The sequence below is a fragment of the Corylus avellana genome, chromosome 1 (genome assembly GCF_965113065.1).
Source record: "Corylus avellana chromosome 1, dhCorAvel1.hap1.2, whole genome shotgun sequence".
NCBI lineage: Eukaryota > Viridiplantae > Streptophyta > Magnoliopsida > Fagales > Betulaceae > Corylus > Corylus avellana.
Window position 1 is genome coordinate 36557762 of NC_142490.1, and position 15397 is coordinate 36573158.

The 15397-nt window shown below is 36.7% G+C and overlaps 1 protein-coding gene across 6 annotated transcripts; it reads left to right on the forward strand.

Moving 5' to 3' along the window:
* Positions 1-335: 335 nt before the first annotated feature.
* LOC132171025 (potassium transporter 10) lies at positions 336-15397 on the forward strand. Of its 6 annotated transcripts, none has more exons than XM_059582222.2 (10): positions 336-421; positions 1779-2032; positions 2343-2568; positions 3921-4169; positions 6639-6671; positions 6800-6850; positions 6966-7226; positions 7364-7531; positions 8888-9142; positions 13943-15397. In XM_059582222.2, the coding sequence occupies exons 2-10, from the start codon at positions 1901-1903 to the stop codon at positions 14986-14988; spliced, it is 2421 nt and encodes an 806-aa protein (XP_059438205.1). In that variant the 5' UTR covers positions 336-421; positions 1779-1900; the 3' UTR covers positions 14989-15397. The 6 variants fall into 6 exon arrangements, with proteins under 6 accessions (XP_059438205.1, XP_059438206.1, XP_059438204.1 ...); XM_059582223.2 differs by having other exon boundaries at positions 340-403; XM_059582221.2 differs by lacking the exon at positions 336-421 and adding an exon at positions 430-579.

The window sequence follows — 15397 nt, forward strand, 5'->3', positions numbered from 1 at the left end:
TCAAATTACTAACTATTCTTAACAAATTATTACTACAAATCTGTATCCTCGTGGGTCTACTTAAAGGGAGGTAAATTTCACAACTTTCACGGTGTGGGGTTACTTGGATTGTACAATTATGACAGACAAATTGTAAGGATTCTCATATTTGAATCAAGATTGGACGCATTTCATTGTCGGCATTGCATGTAATACACGCAGTTGGGAGAGAGGACTAGGTGGAGACCAACTGTCAAGAAGAGAGGACCCCACAGCTAAGATGATAGATCTCATTGCACCGGAGATGAGCATATAAATCAAAATACACAAAACCCAAAACATTTTTCGTACAGGACCACACACCAGTTTGAGCTAAAGACCAAAAGAGTACGAGAAAGACTTCAAAACTCACGTGGACTTTCAGGTGAAAAATGAGGAATGGGTATGAAGTTTTTTCCTTTTTTGGTTTGAATTAGATGTGGAGTGTTCTTGAGCTGTTCTATCTTCAATTGAGTTTCTGGGTTTTGATTACTGATCCATTGGTTGGGTTTGAGCCTCTTGTCAGGCTAAACCCACTAGGGAATGCTGACGAGCAAGCAAGTAATAGCAATGACCCTTCTTCTTCTTCTTCTCCTTTTCTGTTTTTGCTTTGAAATATGTGAGATGTTCTAGCTGTGTGATAGGCAAATGGGTTTTTCTGTATTATTTTTTTTCATCTTGTTTGCATTGAGTTAAAGTTCAAAGCTTTGGTATTGGTTCATTTAAACTTGTTGCAACTTTATTGGTGGACTTAACAGCTCATTGCAGGCATAGATTTGAAGTAATTGTCAAATTTATAGAAGTGGACTTCAGTAATCTGTTGGATTGGGGAACTAGATATGATTTGTAGTTTTGGTCCTTCATAAAAAGTTTTTCGTGGGCTTCATCTTTGAGTTCAATGTGAGCATGGATTTCAACTGAAGACTGAATAGCATTCAAAAATTTTAGAATTTAAACATGTTTCATGAGTTGATTCATTTTTCTTCTTTCAGTTTATTATGTCATTTCTGATTTATGATCTTCAGCTCGCCAAGTGATAGACTCTTGGTTACATTGATTACTTCTTCCATCACCAATCTGAGGTGATCTTTATTCCATGATAATCGGTGGATCCCATCTGTCATCCGTTGTTAAAGGGTATCAAAATCAATATAGTTCTACTTTGAGATTAGGAAAGCACAAATTAATCTGAAGAACCATCTGCATCAGTTCCTAACTTCCCATGTGGTCAAAAGAAGCTTTACGTATATCTTCACAGTATTCTGTCGCAATTTATAAGAAGAACGTGCAGAATATAAGAATCGATATTGGTTTTAACATTTCATAATCATCAACTTCTATAAAATCATTGACTGTCAGTGTCAGTTTTCATCTGTTTTTCACAAAGGTCTTGTAACTGTTAATGTATGAATCGATATTTGTTCTGTTTCCATGTCCATTTTAGGTTCAACCTGCAGAAATTATGTACAGAATCATCTGGAGTCTTAAAATTAGTTAAAATATTAGATTAATACATATAATTATATTGCATGGGAGTAGTAAGAATATGAAATAGACTGGGTATTTTAAGATGTGGCTATATGTTAAAGCTTTCCTTAATGAGTGATCTTGTATCAAACCCTTACTCAGATATAAAGAAAAACATGAGAACTCTGCTTCTGTTCTCAATTTTTTTACAAAGTAGAGATGAAAATTGAAAATTAAATTCTCTACAATATTATGTTATAGAGATTAAGGATATGGAACTGGATTTTGTGCAGGGTTGATGTACAAATTTTGTGGCCTTCATTTTAGACAAAATATTTTAACGGATCAGTAAGAATTGAGAAAGCGTATCCAGAGAGATTAACTGGTGGAAAAAGGAAGAATCATTTGAACAGAGATGCAAATGGCTTCAAGAGAGCAGACTGATGAAGCCATTGGTGAAAGAAGTAGTGTGTGGATTTTGGATCAGAAGCTTGATCAGCCAATGGAAGAGGAAGCTAAGAGGCTCAGAAACATGTACAAAGAAAAGGTGTGATGCATTTACCTATTTTGAGACTCTCTGTCTCTTTCTCTCTTTCTGTGAAACACTTTACTGGAATGAACTATTTCAAACCTAAATTGAAAATCTTACCCAAAATTCAAATTGCAAAGGCTTTGAACTATTCTAATTTCTTATGCCTAATCATTTTTGTTTGCTTATCGCTAGTCTAAGGATAAAGAAAATGAAATTGAAAAGAGTTCATGAATTTTGTAGGATAAATTCTTCTCATTAAAGTCTTGTTTGCCATATATATATTGTAATATTACTCTTTTTGCTGATTCACCATTGTTTCCCTCAGAAATTTTCAGCATCATTGGTTCTTCAACTTGCATTTCAAAGCCTTGGAGTAGTCTACGGAGATTTGGGCACGTCTCCCTTGTATGTTTTCTACAACACATTTCCTGCTCGAGTTGAAGACCCAGAGGATGTGATTGGAGCTTTATCATTGATTATATATTCCCTTAGTCTTGTTCCACTCCTCAAATACGTTTTTATTGTGTGTAGAGCAAATGACAATGGTCAAGGTATATTAATATTTATCTACAAAGTTACTAATTGCAATTCTATTTCATTCACATATTAACCTTTAAAAATTATATAGTATTATTTTGAACCACTTGACACAATAAATATTACAAAATTTTCAATATCTAATGATACAAACAATTGGGATTTATGGATGCTATTATGGCCTTTTGCCTTATATGTGGTGTCATTCATCATCAGTGAAAGGAATGTTGAGGTTGATGCCATGCATTTCTTTCTTTTCTCCTTCTGTTAAATTTGATTTTTTACAATTCTTATATCACTTTTCTTGGGAAAACTCTTATCTCAGAGCCAATTTTAACAGTAACATTGTTGATGATATTAAAGTACAATTGTACAATAATGAATACTTCAACATGCACCCACATAACTAGTGAAACCAGGATGCACTAGATTTCACATTCTTCGGAGGAATCATATCTGCTGGTGGACAACTAGGCATCATTTGGAGTGTTGTTGTGTGGAAGATGGTGCCTTCTTACCTCTTGTGGTATCTTTCAAGGGAAAAAAATGAAAAAAATTTGAGGACCGCGAGAGACATTGGCGGAGCTTCAGTCCTTTTTTCTTTTTCTCTTTATACTTGGACTACTGCGTTTGTTGCTCCTTGAGTGCTTAATTTTCATGATTTTTTTTTTTTTTTCTCCTTCTAGCTAGGTATTTCTCCTATATTCCCATTGTATACCTGAATAGTGCTTTTCGCTTTTAATGATATTTCGATTACTTATAATACAATGTTATTCCATCATGTGGATGGAGTGTGTACATTATGAGTTTATGGTTGGGAAGAATATAAAGGAAATTGAAAAAATGAATTGTTTGAAAGTATTGAATGTAGAAATAAAAAATATTTTCATTTAATATGAAGTACCATACCACTTGTCCATTACAAAAAGAGAAACAGAAAAACATGGATTACGATATTGATATTGCTGTTATCTGCCAGACTGCCACATTGTTTTTCCTTGTCTGCTTTCTGTCAAACTGGTTGTGCAGGTAAGATTTACTGTAGTTAATTTTTTGAGTTTTTTTTTTTGAAATAAGAGCCATCTAGAAAAATCTATGTTCAATGAACAAGTTAACTTTTTAGTAAATATTATCATTTATGTTAATTTTTAGTGTTAAGATAGATAAGAAATGGTCCTTCCCGCTCTTTTATATCATATGGTTTTTTAAAGTAATATTCTTTATCCCCTGATGTACTTTGAACATTTTTAACGACATGCTTCCAATGGTGGTATGGCATAATGCTCATCATCTCTCATCGTGATGAGGCATATTTCCCTATTTGATGATGATGAGTCACAAAGTTCCTTGAACTTATACACCACAGGTGGGACATTTGCTCTTTATTCGCTACTTTGCCGACATGCAAACATAAAGATTATTCCTAACCAAGATCGGACTGATGAGGAGCTAACAACTTATAGCCGTTCTGTATTCCCTTCGGAAAAGTCATTTGCTGCAAGAACCAAAAGATGGTTGGAGGGAAATGCATTCAAGAAAAATGCTCTTCTTGTTCTCGTACTTATTGGCTCTTGCATGGTGATTGGGGATGGGATCCTGACTCCAGCCATATCAGGTATGTATCCTTCATGCTTGAATCCTTGGGCCATTAAATCTTCCCTTCTATCTTTATTAGTAGTCTATTGACAAATGAACAGATTCTTTGTTATACAAAGTGTGTGTTTGCTACAACAAAATGGACCCCTGATTGAGATCATGCAAAAAGTAAATGAAATATAAGAACATGGTTCAGCAGTACTGTACTTGTGTCCACAGCTAGGAGGAAATGGACATGAATGTCACTTAGTGTTGCATTTGCCACTGAGTCAGGCTGGTGGTCAGAGTCTGCCCATGCAATTGTTAGTACTTATGCAGATATGATTGGAAGTACTAATAATTTGATAGAGGACAAAAAAGATCGTAGTATAGTTAATTCTTATTGCACCATTAAAGTAAACTTAGAAGTACTTTTGCTTTTGGAAGCCAAAAGAAAATGTCAAAAAGCATGTTTGGTATTGAACTAGTATTGAGCCTAATTGAAGAACATCAGAAAACTCTTTGTCATGAATACCATTATTGTTCGCAACACTGTACTGATACATTCTCAGCTCTTTAGTGAAAGAGTAATGCTACACTTACTCTCACTTCTTTACACCCATTTCCTCACACCCATAGGTGGCTTTTAAAACCACCATTTGATTAAAATCCAATAAAGATCTATCTCATATTCAATGGTGGTTTTAAAAGCCACACATACGGGTGTGGGGAAATTGGTGTGAGGAAGTGGGAGTAATTGTAGCATTATTCTTGGTGAAATATTTTACTTTGTATAATTGTTTGAAGACATGAGTGGTGACACTTTCTCTTTTCACCAAAAGTAAATATGTAAATCTGTTTTGTTTTCATGTATGCTCCAGAGTCTTAAATAAATTGGCGCCTTAGATCAAACCATTTCATATCTTCTGAAAGTTTGTTATTTAAGACTAATACTATATAAATATATGAGTCAATATAGGCTTGATGAGCTCAGAAATGTCATTTCTCTATTTCTTCCTTCTCAAAAAGTTTTTTTGTAAAAAAAAGAAAAAAGTCGATAAGAATAAAATATCAGATCTCAAGAATTTTTACTTTTTATTATCCAGCTCAGCATTGAATCCTTATATAGCAACAGTTACATGCCCAAACTTTTTTTTTTTTTCATAAATTTTTATTGATACCTCCAGAAACTATCTACCAAGACTTAATACTCAAATGTGCTTTGAAAAGATTTGATAGCAACTCTACTAGAACCTGACAAGATAGAGGAATTATGTAGTCTAAATCTAGAACAGTCAAAATGTGACATCAGAATGCCTTAATTCTTCAATGTCAGTGCTTTAATTATGTTGTTTAACTCTGTTGTCTATCAGCTTGGGAGTTTCTCTTTTCCATTCAGCAGATGGATATTGGGAGGTTCTCTTTTCCATTCAGCAGATGGATATAGAACTAGTGAAATGAAATCCTTGTAGACTCATGCACAAATAGGGCTTGGCATTGCAATATTTGGCATTCATTCTAAATGCTGGATGTAAAACTTTTTTTTTTTCTATAAGAATTTTATATTGTACCTTGGAACTTTGGCCATAGCTTCAAGGATTTGGTCCCTAGTAAAGGGATTTCTTGATCCAATATAAAAGACATATTGAGGTCGAGAGAACAATTTCCTTTAAAGTCTGGTGGATTTTGGCGAGATGTGTGGTGTGGGAAACGACCCCTTAAGGCAGCATTTCCAAAGTTGTTCAGCACTGCCTGCCTTAAGGATGCTTCTGTAGCTTATCCTCTTTAGTTCTCTAATGGCTTTCCTCAGTGGGACGCTAATTTTGTTAAAGCGGTGCATGATTGGGAATTGGAATTCTTTTCCTTGTTCTTGGACAGTTGTATTCCATTAAGCTGGAACATGATGGTGCTGACAAGCTTTGTTGGAACCCCTCCAAAAAAAGGTTGTTTGTTTTAAAATCGTTCTATAATGTTTTAATCCCCCATGTTAGCAACCCATTTCCTTGGAGGTGTATTTGGCGGAGCATGGCCTCCTTGAGAGTGACTTTCTTTGATTGGTATGCCACTTTAGGTTTGATCCTTACAAATGGACAACTTAAGAAAGCGAAAATCATGATAGATTGGTGCTTCATGTGTAAGAAGAGTGGGGAAACTGTTGACCACCTCTTGCTCCATTGCGTGATAGCTAGTGACTTATAGTACTCTATTTTTTATCTTTTCGGCTTAGCGTTGGTCATGTCTTGTCGGGTGAGAGATCTCCTCGCTTGTTGGAGAAAGAAGATTGGTAATTCTCAAAGAGAAGATTTGTTGTGGAAGTTGATCTTGCTTTGTTTGATGTGGTGGTGCATTTGGAGCGAAAGAAATGACCGGAGCTTTGAAGACGGTGAGAGGACAGTGGTGGAGCTAAAGGCCTTTTTTCCATACCCTTTTTTAGCAGATAGCCGTTTATAATTGTTTGCACATTTCTTGTTTTCATGACTTTTTTGATCCTTTTTCTTTTTCTATTTAGGTGTTTCTCTTGTATACTTGGGTGCGGCCTTAGGTATTTAATGAAATCCTTTTACTTATAAAAAAAATATCTAAGGGCCAAAATTTTGAAAGTTACTAGGTAATTGTTATTGTCAGTTCTCTCCTTAAAAGATGCTTAACCAACCATACAATCTCTTGCAGTTCTATCTGCCGTTGGCGGGATAAATGTGGGTCACCCGGTGATAAATAATGGTATCTCCATGCTCCTGTGTCAAAGCATTGTCTTTATTTACTTCCTTATATCTTCAGCTCTTTCACATTTTCAGTTTACTAACAATTTATAACATTCACCATTACTGTGATGCAGATTTAGTTGTGCTTGTTGCTGTTGCTATAATAGTAGGTTTATTTAGCATGCAACACTATGGTACAGATAAAGTTGGTTGGTTATTTGCCCCAGTTGTGCTTGTTTGGTTTATCTTAATTGGAGGTATTGGCATATTCAATATTTGGAGATATGATAGCAGTGTCTTGAAAGCTTTTTCTCCAGTGTGTATATATCGTTACTTTAGAAGGGGAGGGAGAGACAGTTGGACATCCCTTGGAGGTATTATGCTTAGTATAACAGGTAAACTTTTTATTTTGGCAGTTGATCTATTTTCTCTTTTTTGATTTAATTAAAATTATTTTTCCCATTTAATTTCAGGAAAATCGCGTATAAAACTGGTGAATTTTATTCCCATGACTAATCGTGAACTATTACAGGAACGGAGGCACTTTTTGCTGACCTATCCCATTTCCCAGTTTCATCCATACAGATTGCTTTCACAGTAATTGTATTTCCTTGCCTTCTTTTAGCCTATTCTGGACAAGCAGCATATCTTTTGAAGAACCCAGATAATGTCGTGGGTGCATTTTATCATTCTATTCCAGGTTTGTTCTATGATCTTTAGTCTGTAATTCATGAATGCAGATAGCTCTAGAAACTTATTAATATGTGGTGCCAAAATAGATAAAAAGTAAATTAAAAAAAAAAAAAAAGAACTTTGAAAATCTAAAGTTTTTATGCCCGAGAGTAATGGGGACATTGAGAAGTCATGCAGAGACTTGTTATTAAGATGGAATGTAGAATAACTTGAACCATCAACCCACCATTACTCTTTCTCAGGGCTTGTGATGAGATACATAATGATCATAAAAATGATAGTAAAAAAGGATTTACCTTATGCTTGTCCTTAAAAGCAGGGTCTAGAGAGTGTGATCTGGATACAGATGTAACCTCTAGCGTTTTTGTGTGAGTAGGCCACCATAATGACTTGGATATTTGCACTTGGACTTGGCGGCCCAATGTTGGAAACCAATGTGCATCACAAACACATCAAGAGTAGCAGACGAAAATAGGAACAAAACCTCATATGTTGCATGTATCACAAACTTTTTAAAATAAGCACAGAAGCACAAAGTTAAAGCAAGAATCACATACCTTGAATTGTGCAACTTCAAAAATTGGTTTTCATGCTCTTTGATACTCCTTTGATGGACCCCAATGTCTATTGAAGGCCAAGAGTGCGGGCTCTAACTACACATGAACACTCCTTAATCAGGGCTTGTAAGACCTAGAGACCAAAACTTGGAGACCAAGTTTTTGTCTCATTAAGTGGCCACACACCTCCAAAGTATTCTCCTCCTCAAGGCGTGGGAAAGGCAAGGGTCATGTTTGTTAGCGATGCGTGTTGCGTGTGGGTCTCGGGTTTGAAGGTTTTTGTTGTTTTGTGGGTTTTGGTGTTTTGCGGGTTTTTTTTTTTTTTTGCTCGCTCTAGTTAGGTATTTTCCTTTGTAAACTGCCAGTGTACCTAGGGGCATCTTATGCTTTTATAAAAGTTTTCCATTATTGATCAAAAAAAAGTTTCTAGAATTGTCAGTGGCGGAGCCAAGATTTAGCTCACAGGGGGCAAGATTAAAAAATATAGTTTGACAAAAAGTGATTAAAAATATTAAGTGATATAACTATTAGAATAAGATAGTTGGAGAAAAATTTTTCTTGTTAACAATATGGTATCAGTAGCTCATTTTGTTGTTCTAGTATCAGTCAGAAGGAGCTTCACAATCATTGTGGAGCATTCATAAATAGTTGTAAATGATTGAAGTTATGGGACTAATGTAAAGTAAAAGTCAGTTAGGTTTAAGCATTACATAAAATTTATCCTCATAATTTTTTTCAGACTGATGATTTCCATTCTATGCGGTAACAGTTTGTCTGACAGATGCCGATTTTTCACCATTCTACAGATAGCATATATTGGCCAGTGTTTCTAGTTGCAACTGCAGCTGCTGTTGTTGCAAGTCAGGCCACCATATCTGCAACTTTTTCATTAATTAAGCAGGCCCTTGCACTCGGCTGTTTCCCAAGAGTGAAAGTTGTACATACCTCAAAGACGTTCCCTAACCAGATATATATTCCAGATATTAATTGGATCCTTATGATTCTTTGCATTGCGGTGACAGCTGGATTCAGAAATCAAACCCAAATTGGAAATGCTTCTGGTATGTCTATCCTCTGTTGAATATTGCAAAGTTCATTTATTCCATCTTTCAGTTATGCTAAATATATTATTGTTAAATGGCATATACTTTTTTGCAGTTGTTTCAATAAAAAAATTTCTCCAGACACTTCTAATGCAATAAAAGCCTTAACATTTGAATTATTTTTCTTATGATGTCATAATCTTGAGGCTGGTTTTATTTGAGGCCCAAGATACTCAAGAAGTTGCATTGTCATTTTGCTGTTATGAAAGAAACAGAAAACATATTTGGCATGATATATCTAAAAGGTTTGAACTTACATGCTTACATACACGTCTCTTATACCAATAGAAGTAATCCCTTATAATGATCGTGAAATATACTGATCTTTTAACACATTTAATGGATTTCGATCTTACGATGGATCTTGATTAGTCGTATGGTCGAAACTCATTTGGTTTCCCACTATTTTAGTGTAAAACTTTCTTATGTGGGATCGGAATAGTTTATACTGGAAATACTTGCGTTAGATTGCCATCTACTCAGTTTGATTGTTTGGATCAATTATAAGAAGTTATGTTTAACCAAATTAATTTTGTATTTATTGTCGATCAACAGATTAAGGTGGATCCTTTGGGGTGGGGTTGTTTGTGGGGGGTTCTGCATCTTGCTTGTTAGTTGATGATCAAATTCTGAGAAGAACTCCATTACAATAAAATTAAAATTAGAATACCATATGAAGCATAGTCTTAGCCTGAAAGAAAGATAAAAGTAAGCTGGATAAAGTTGCTAAAATTGTGAGTAAAACAATTAGGGAAATTGAGTTTGCTTTGGGTAAATGTTGGCAATTATAAAGCATTCAAAACCTAATATGAGGTGCCCAAGGAAAACGAGGGATGAGAGAAAAAACAAAAAAGGAAAAAAACAGGAGCTGGGTACATAAGGGTGTGTTTGGTAAATAGCTTTGAGAGGAAAAATGGAGAAGGAATTGATTAATGTGATATAAAGGTGAAATGAGTTTTAAATTTTTTGTGAGAGAAAAGTGAAGAAAGTTGTTTGGCAATGTGAAGAAATGAAGTTGACTTTTTTGGAAGAAAGGGGGAGAAGTATTTGCCAAACATAGCCAAGGGCTTGTAGATTTCTAAACAAGTTTGGAGATCAGACTGGTGATGTGACATGAATGAATAAAGTTTGTATTTTCTGGATGGAATAATTAAATATTTGGAATCTCCTGGTTTAGTTGAAGATCTGCTTATATTGCTCAAATATCAGACAAGATATTCTCTTGCTGGTTCAAAAGAGTTTGGGCCAGCGTTGTGAGAGACTTTCCTGTTCGAGCTGGTTTTCTATTTGCAAGCCCTTATAGAAAGTAATGCTTCCTTAGAGAGGGTTTAGTACTGGAATGATAATAAGGTTCAAATTAGTCTTAAGCTTGACAGTTTGACCAAACCTCATTATGACCAAACTACTGAATACAGAGTCATGTGAATATTTACTGAAGGAATGGAATGGAAAGGACTACCGATGCAGTGTGGTGTAATATGCCGTAGAATTAACAAACACAAAACTCACAACTCTTCCCAAAACCAAGAACGAAATCAAGGATTTGAGGCAAAATAGGAGAAAACTTAACCTTTGAGTGTTTCTTATTGAAAACTGATAACAATAAACATAAATTGCGGCTAAGGCCGTCCTAAGTGAGTTTATATAGAAAAACAAGTCCAAGCCCTACTAGGAAAGCGAAATAAAATGAAACTGCCAAAGTGTGTTTGAACGTACAAAAGTCATGTATGAATGGAACTTTGAAATGAAGTCCTCAGTCGAACAAGCTTCGACCAGCTAGCGACTGAACATCTTAGATTGTTACGATGCAACACTTGGTTGAATGGGCATCAACCATCCATCAACCGAGCCTCTCGGGAAGTCACCTCGGTTGAATGGGTATCAGCCATCGACCAAGACTCCTTGGAAGTCCGTCCTAAACTCACCCGGTGGCCTCGTTCGAATGTGCATGTCTTCTCTTATTTTCTTCATGAAGTCGAACCCGGTTTGATCTACATCAAACTCCCCGTGTATGGAACAATATGTTTACATTGAACACATGGGATGTCTGGATATGGCTTGGAAGCTTCAAAATCAGTATGCATTAAGATTTATCTTTTCCATAATCTGCAACCCACATAAAATCTCCATCAAACTCCACAAAACGCCGCTTTTTGTTGGCATTTGCCTTGCACTTGGCCACCGAAACTTGCAACTTCTGAACTGTAGCTTTGTGAACTTTCTAAATCTAAACAATAAGATCTTCAGCTTTAGCATTCGGCCTCTTCAAATTAGGAACAAGTGTTTAAGTCCAATGGCACATGAGGATAAGTCTCATAGGCAATAAAGAAAGGACTAAAACCAGTGCTCCTATTTGTAGATCGATTGTAGGCAAACTCAGCTTGAAATAGCTTATGATCCCAAGATTTGAGATGATCACCAACCAAGCTCCTAAGGAAGCCTCCCAACGATCGGTTGACCACCTCTGTTTGCATATCGGTTAAAGGATGATCGGCACTACTAAAATCGAGCCTAGTGTTGGACAATCTCTACAAATATCTCCAAAAATGGCTAAGATATCGAGATCTCGATCAGAAACAATGGACAATGGCAATCCATGAAGTGGAGAAATACAATTGGGCTACATTCACTGCATCGGAAGTTTTCTTGCAAGCAATAAAGTGAGCCATCTTAGAAAACCTATCAACCACAACAAAGATGGAGTCATTACCTCATTGTATGATGGAACCCCACAACAAAGAACAGAAATATGCTAGAGATAATAGCTCCTTTCGGGTAGGCGAGACCACAAATACTCCAATTGGGGCTGGAGATAAACCACCAATAAGCTTTAGCTTAATAATTCTCAATGCTTTGTTCCTTAGAAAGACCTCTTATTTATCCTACTTAAAAGCCGACTAATATAAGACCTAGTTGAAGACGTAACACTAGTCCTAATTGTAGAAGTAAAACTATTACATCTAGACTTAGGATTACTACTAGAAAGTAAAGTAGAATTAGGACTCTACTGCCCACCGACTTCTTGCATGTTGACACCTTGGGCTGCTACCTTCTCTGGCTTTTCCACATAATCTCTTGCTCCTTGCTTAGCTGTGTCCTTCTCAAGTGCCAAGTATTTTGGGTTAGGCTAATGAGCCCTCTTGGTTCGACGTGGCAACGTTCAGTTGCTATCATTGTATCCTTGGTAATCTCAAAACAAAGTCCTTGCTCATGTTCATCCACTGTTGATCCAGAATGGGAAGTGACATTTACAACCCATCATTAGTGGTTGTACCCTTGGACACTTGGCAAATCCGGCATCCCTCCACAAACTTCGTAACTTCTTTCCTCATGCTTGGCCAATAGAATTGATCTGCTATAAGCTTCAGTGTTTTTTCACGTCGCTTATGACCTTCATTGTGTAGCTCTTGAATATTCTTCAAGCGAAGACTACCCTTAGTGACATACAATTTATTTCCTTTGAAAAGAAACCCGTCATGTATGGTTCAATCATCCTGATGCCCTAGCTGTTACGTCACTCACGATAGAGCTAAAATATGGGTCAGTAGATAAATAATCTTTAAATAAGTTAAACCCAAGTACCTGAGTCCTCATAGTGGTCAATAAAGTCGCGTTCCTGCTAAGCACATCTGCCACCTTATTCAAAGCTCCAAACTTATGCTTTATCACAAAAGAAAATTGTTGAACATACGCTGCCCATCCAACATGTCTGGATGAAAGTTTATCCTGGCTATGAAGATGCTTCAACACTTTATGGTCGAAATACAAAGATTAACTTGCCAAGTACGGACTCCAATGTTTCAAGGATTGAACCAAGGCATATAACTCCAAGTCATAAGTGCTATAGTTGAGCTTTGACCCGCTCAACTTCTAACTGAAAGAAGCTACCAATCTTCCACCTTGACTCAGAACAAGTACAATTCCAACCTTTAGTGCATCACAATGCAAATCAAATGGTTCTGAAAAATTTGGTAATGTTAGAAAAAGAGTGTTACTCAACTTCTTCTTAATTCGCACGAATGCCAGTCACCTCATCACTCCAAGAGAATTTTCCAGCTCTAATGCAATCTGTGATTGGTGCCATGATAGTGCTAAAGTCATGAATGAGAAGTGCCGATAGAACAACACTAAACCATGAAAACTCCGCACCCCATGCAATGTCGTAGGTAATGCCCATTGCTTGACGGCTGCAACCTTTGACTCATCCATTGACATACCATCTTTTGACACCACATAGCCCCAGAAATAGAACAGAATCCGTCATAAATGAACACTTGCCTATGGTAGCAAAGAACTTCTCCCTAAGCAACACTATGATCACTTCGCGCAGATGCTGAAGATGCTCATCAAGGTCAGTTTTATAAATGAGACTATCATCAAAATAGACCACCACAAACCTGCCAATAAAAGGGCGGAAGATCTACATCATCTATGTTTATGGAAAATGACAAGTTTAACCATCTTCATATCAACTATCTTCTCATGTAACCTATTCACTGATAATGTCTTGTATTATCCCATTAAATTTCTGTATACTCATACTGACATCTTCTATTTGTAGAATTGTTGCTTTTACTCTTGTATTATTATTATTTTTTTTCTTTTGCAAATAGATTGAACCAGTTTCTTATATGAGTAGTATCCAGTGATTGATGTGAAGCAGATGATTTTTTTTATTTTAGGGTTATTCTACCTGGCAAATATTGTTCAACTTTGTCTATTCTGAATTTAACTTTGCACCTTTTTATTTCACAACAGGGACAGCAGTTGTGATAGTCATGCTGGTAACCACATTGCTTATGACTCTAATCATGACACTGGTGTGGCGCTGCCATTGGATAGTTGTGCTGATCTTCACTGGATTATCACTGGTTGTGGAGTGCACTTACTTTTCTGCTGTATTACTGAAGGTGAATCAAGGTGGTTGGGTACCTCTTGTGATTGCAGCAGCCTTTTTTATCATCATGTATGTTTGGCATTATGGTACTGTGAAACGCTTTGAGACCGAGTTTCACAGTAAGGTTTCCATGGCATGGATTCTTGGGCTTGGCACCAGTCTTGGACTTGTCCGCGTCCCTGGGATAGGACTTGTGTACACTGAGCTTGCAAGTGGAGTACCCCACATCTTTTCCCACTTCATCACCAACCTACCTGCAATTCACTCTGTCGTTGTGTTCGTCTGTGTGAAGTACCTTCCTGTCCACAAGGTCCCAGAAGAAGAGAGGTTCCTTGTAAAGCGGATCGGACCCAAAAATTTTCACATGTTCCGTTGCGTTGCAAGATATGGCTATCAAGACCTCCATAAGAAAGATCATGAATTTGAGAAAAAGCTCTTTGATAGCCTCTTTCTGTTTGTCCGTTATGAGTCCTTGATGGAAGGGTGTTCAGACTCAGACTGGTCTTGTGTAGATGGTGAGCAAACCGCACAGTCAAGCAACACCCTCAATAATGATAATGGCAAGACAGCTCACTCAGATTTGGGCATTACAGTCTCATTGGAGGACTCGATTGTGCTCACTAACTCTTCATCACATGGAAACAACACCATCAGGAGGTCGTACAGTCGAGCAAGCAGCCAGATTGAGATTGATGAGTTAGAATTCTTGAATAGTTGTAGAGATGTGGGGGTGGTGCACATATTGGGTAATTCAATAGTGAAGGCTAGGAGGGATTCAAAGTTCTACAAGAAGATAGCCATTGATTACATATATGCATTTCTTAGGAAGATATGCAGGGAAAACAGTGCCATCTTCAATGTTCCTCAAGAGAGTCTCCTGAATGTTGGCCAGATATTATATGTATGATGTGCTGGTTCTATCCATACTCATAGTAATCTGTTGATGCCAATGTCAACTTTGTGCGCTGTTGTGAGAAGAGGGTAACATTGCTCACCTTCACCATATCTAGATTTAAAGGAATAACAGTATCCATGGGGCTGCTATCGAGGATGAGGAATCTGTCTGAGAATATATATGAAAATTACAGATGTGAGATACAAGCAAATTGGGTGTAATGGTTTCAAATTCTCATACCACAACAAGAAGCTTTCTGAAAGGTGGGGGTGTTCCAGAGAACATACTGAGTCAGCGGGATCTGTCTTTTTGTTTGTTTATCATCAGTTTTAGGCATGATTTTAACTTTTTTGTAATCAACTAAAGTGTTATTCGTGTGGTTGCTTGCAGCTTTGCCTCCCTCTTGATGTATTGAAACTTC

What these genes read in the sequence shown, in the direction of transcription:
- LOC132171025 (XM_059582222.2), top strand. Translation starts at nt 1,901, where the DNA reads ATGCAAATGGCTTCAAGAGAGCAGACTGATGAAGCCATTGGTGAAAGA. An exon ending in GAAACATGTACAAAGAAAAG is followed by an intron (nt 2,033 to 2,342) that starts GTGTGATGCATT and finishes TGTTTCCCTCAG; the next exon opens with AAATTTTCAGCATCATTGGT. An exon ending in TCACCCGGTGATAAATAATG is followed by an intron (nt 6,851 to 6,965) that starts GTATCTCCATGC and finishes ACTGTGATGCAG; the next exon opens with ATTTAGTTGTGCTTGTTGCT.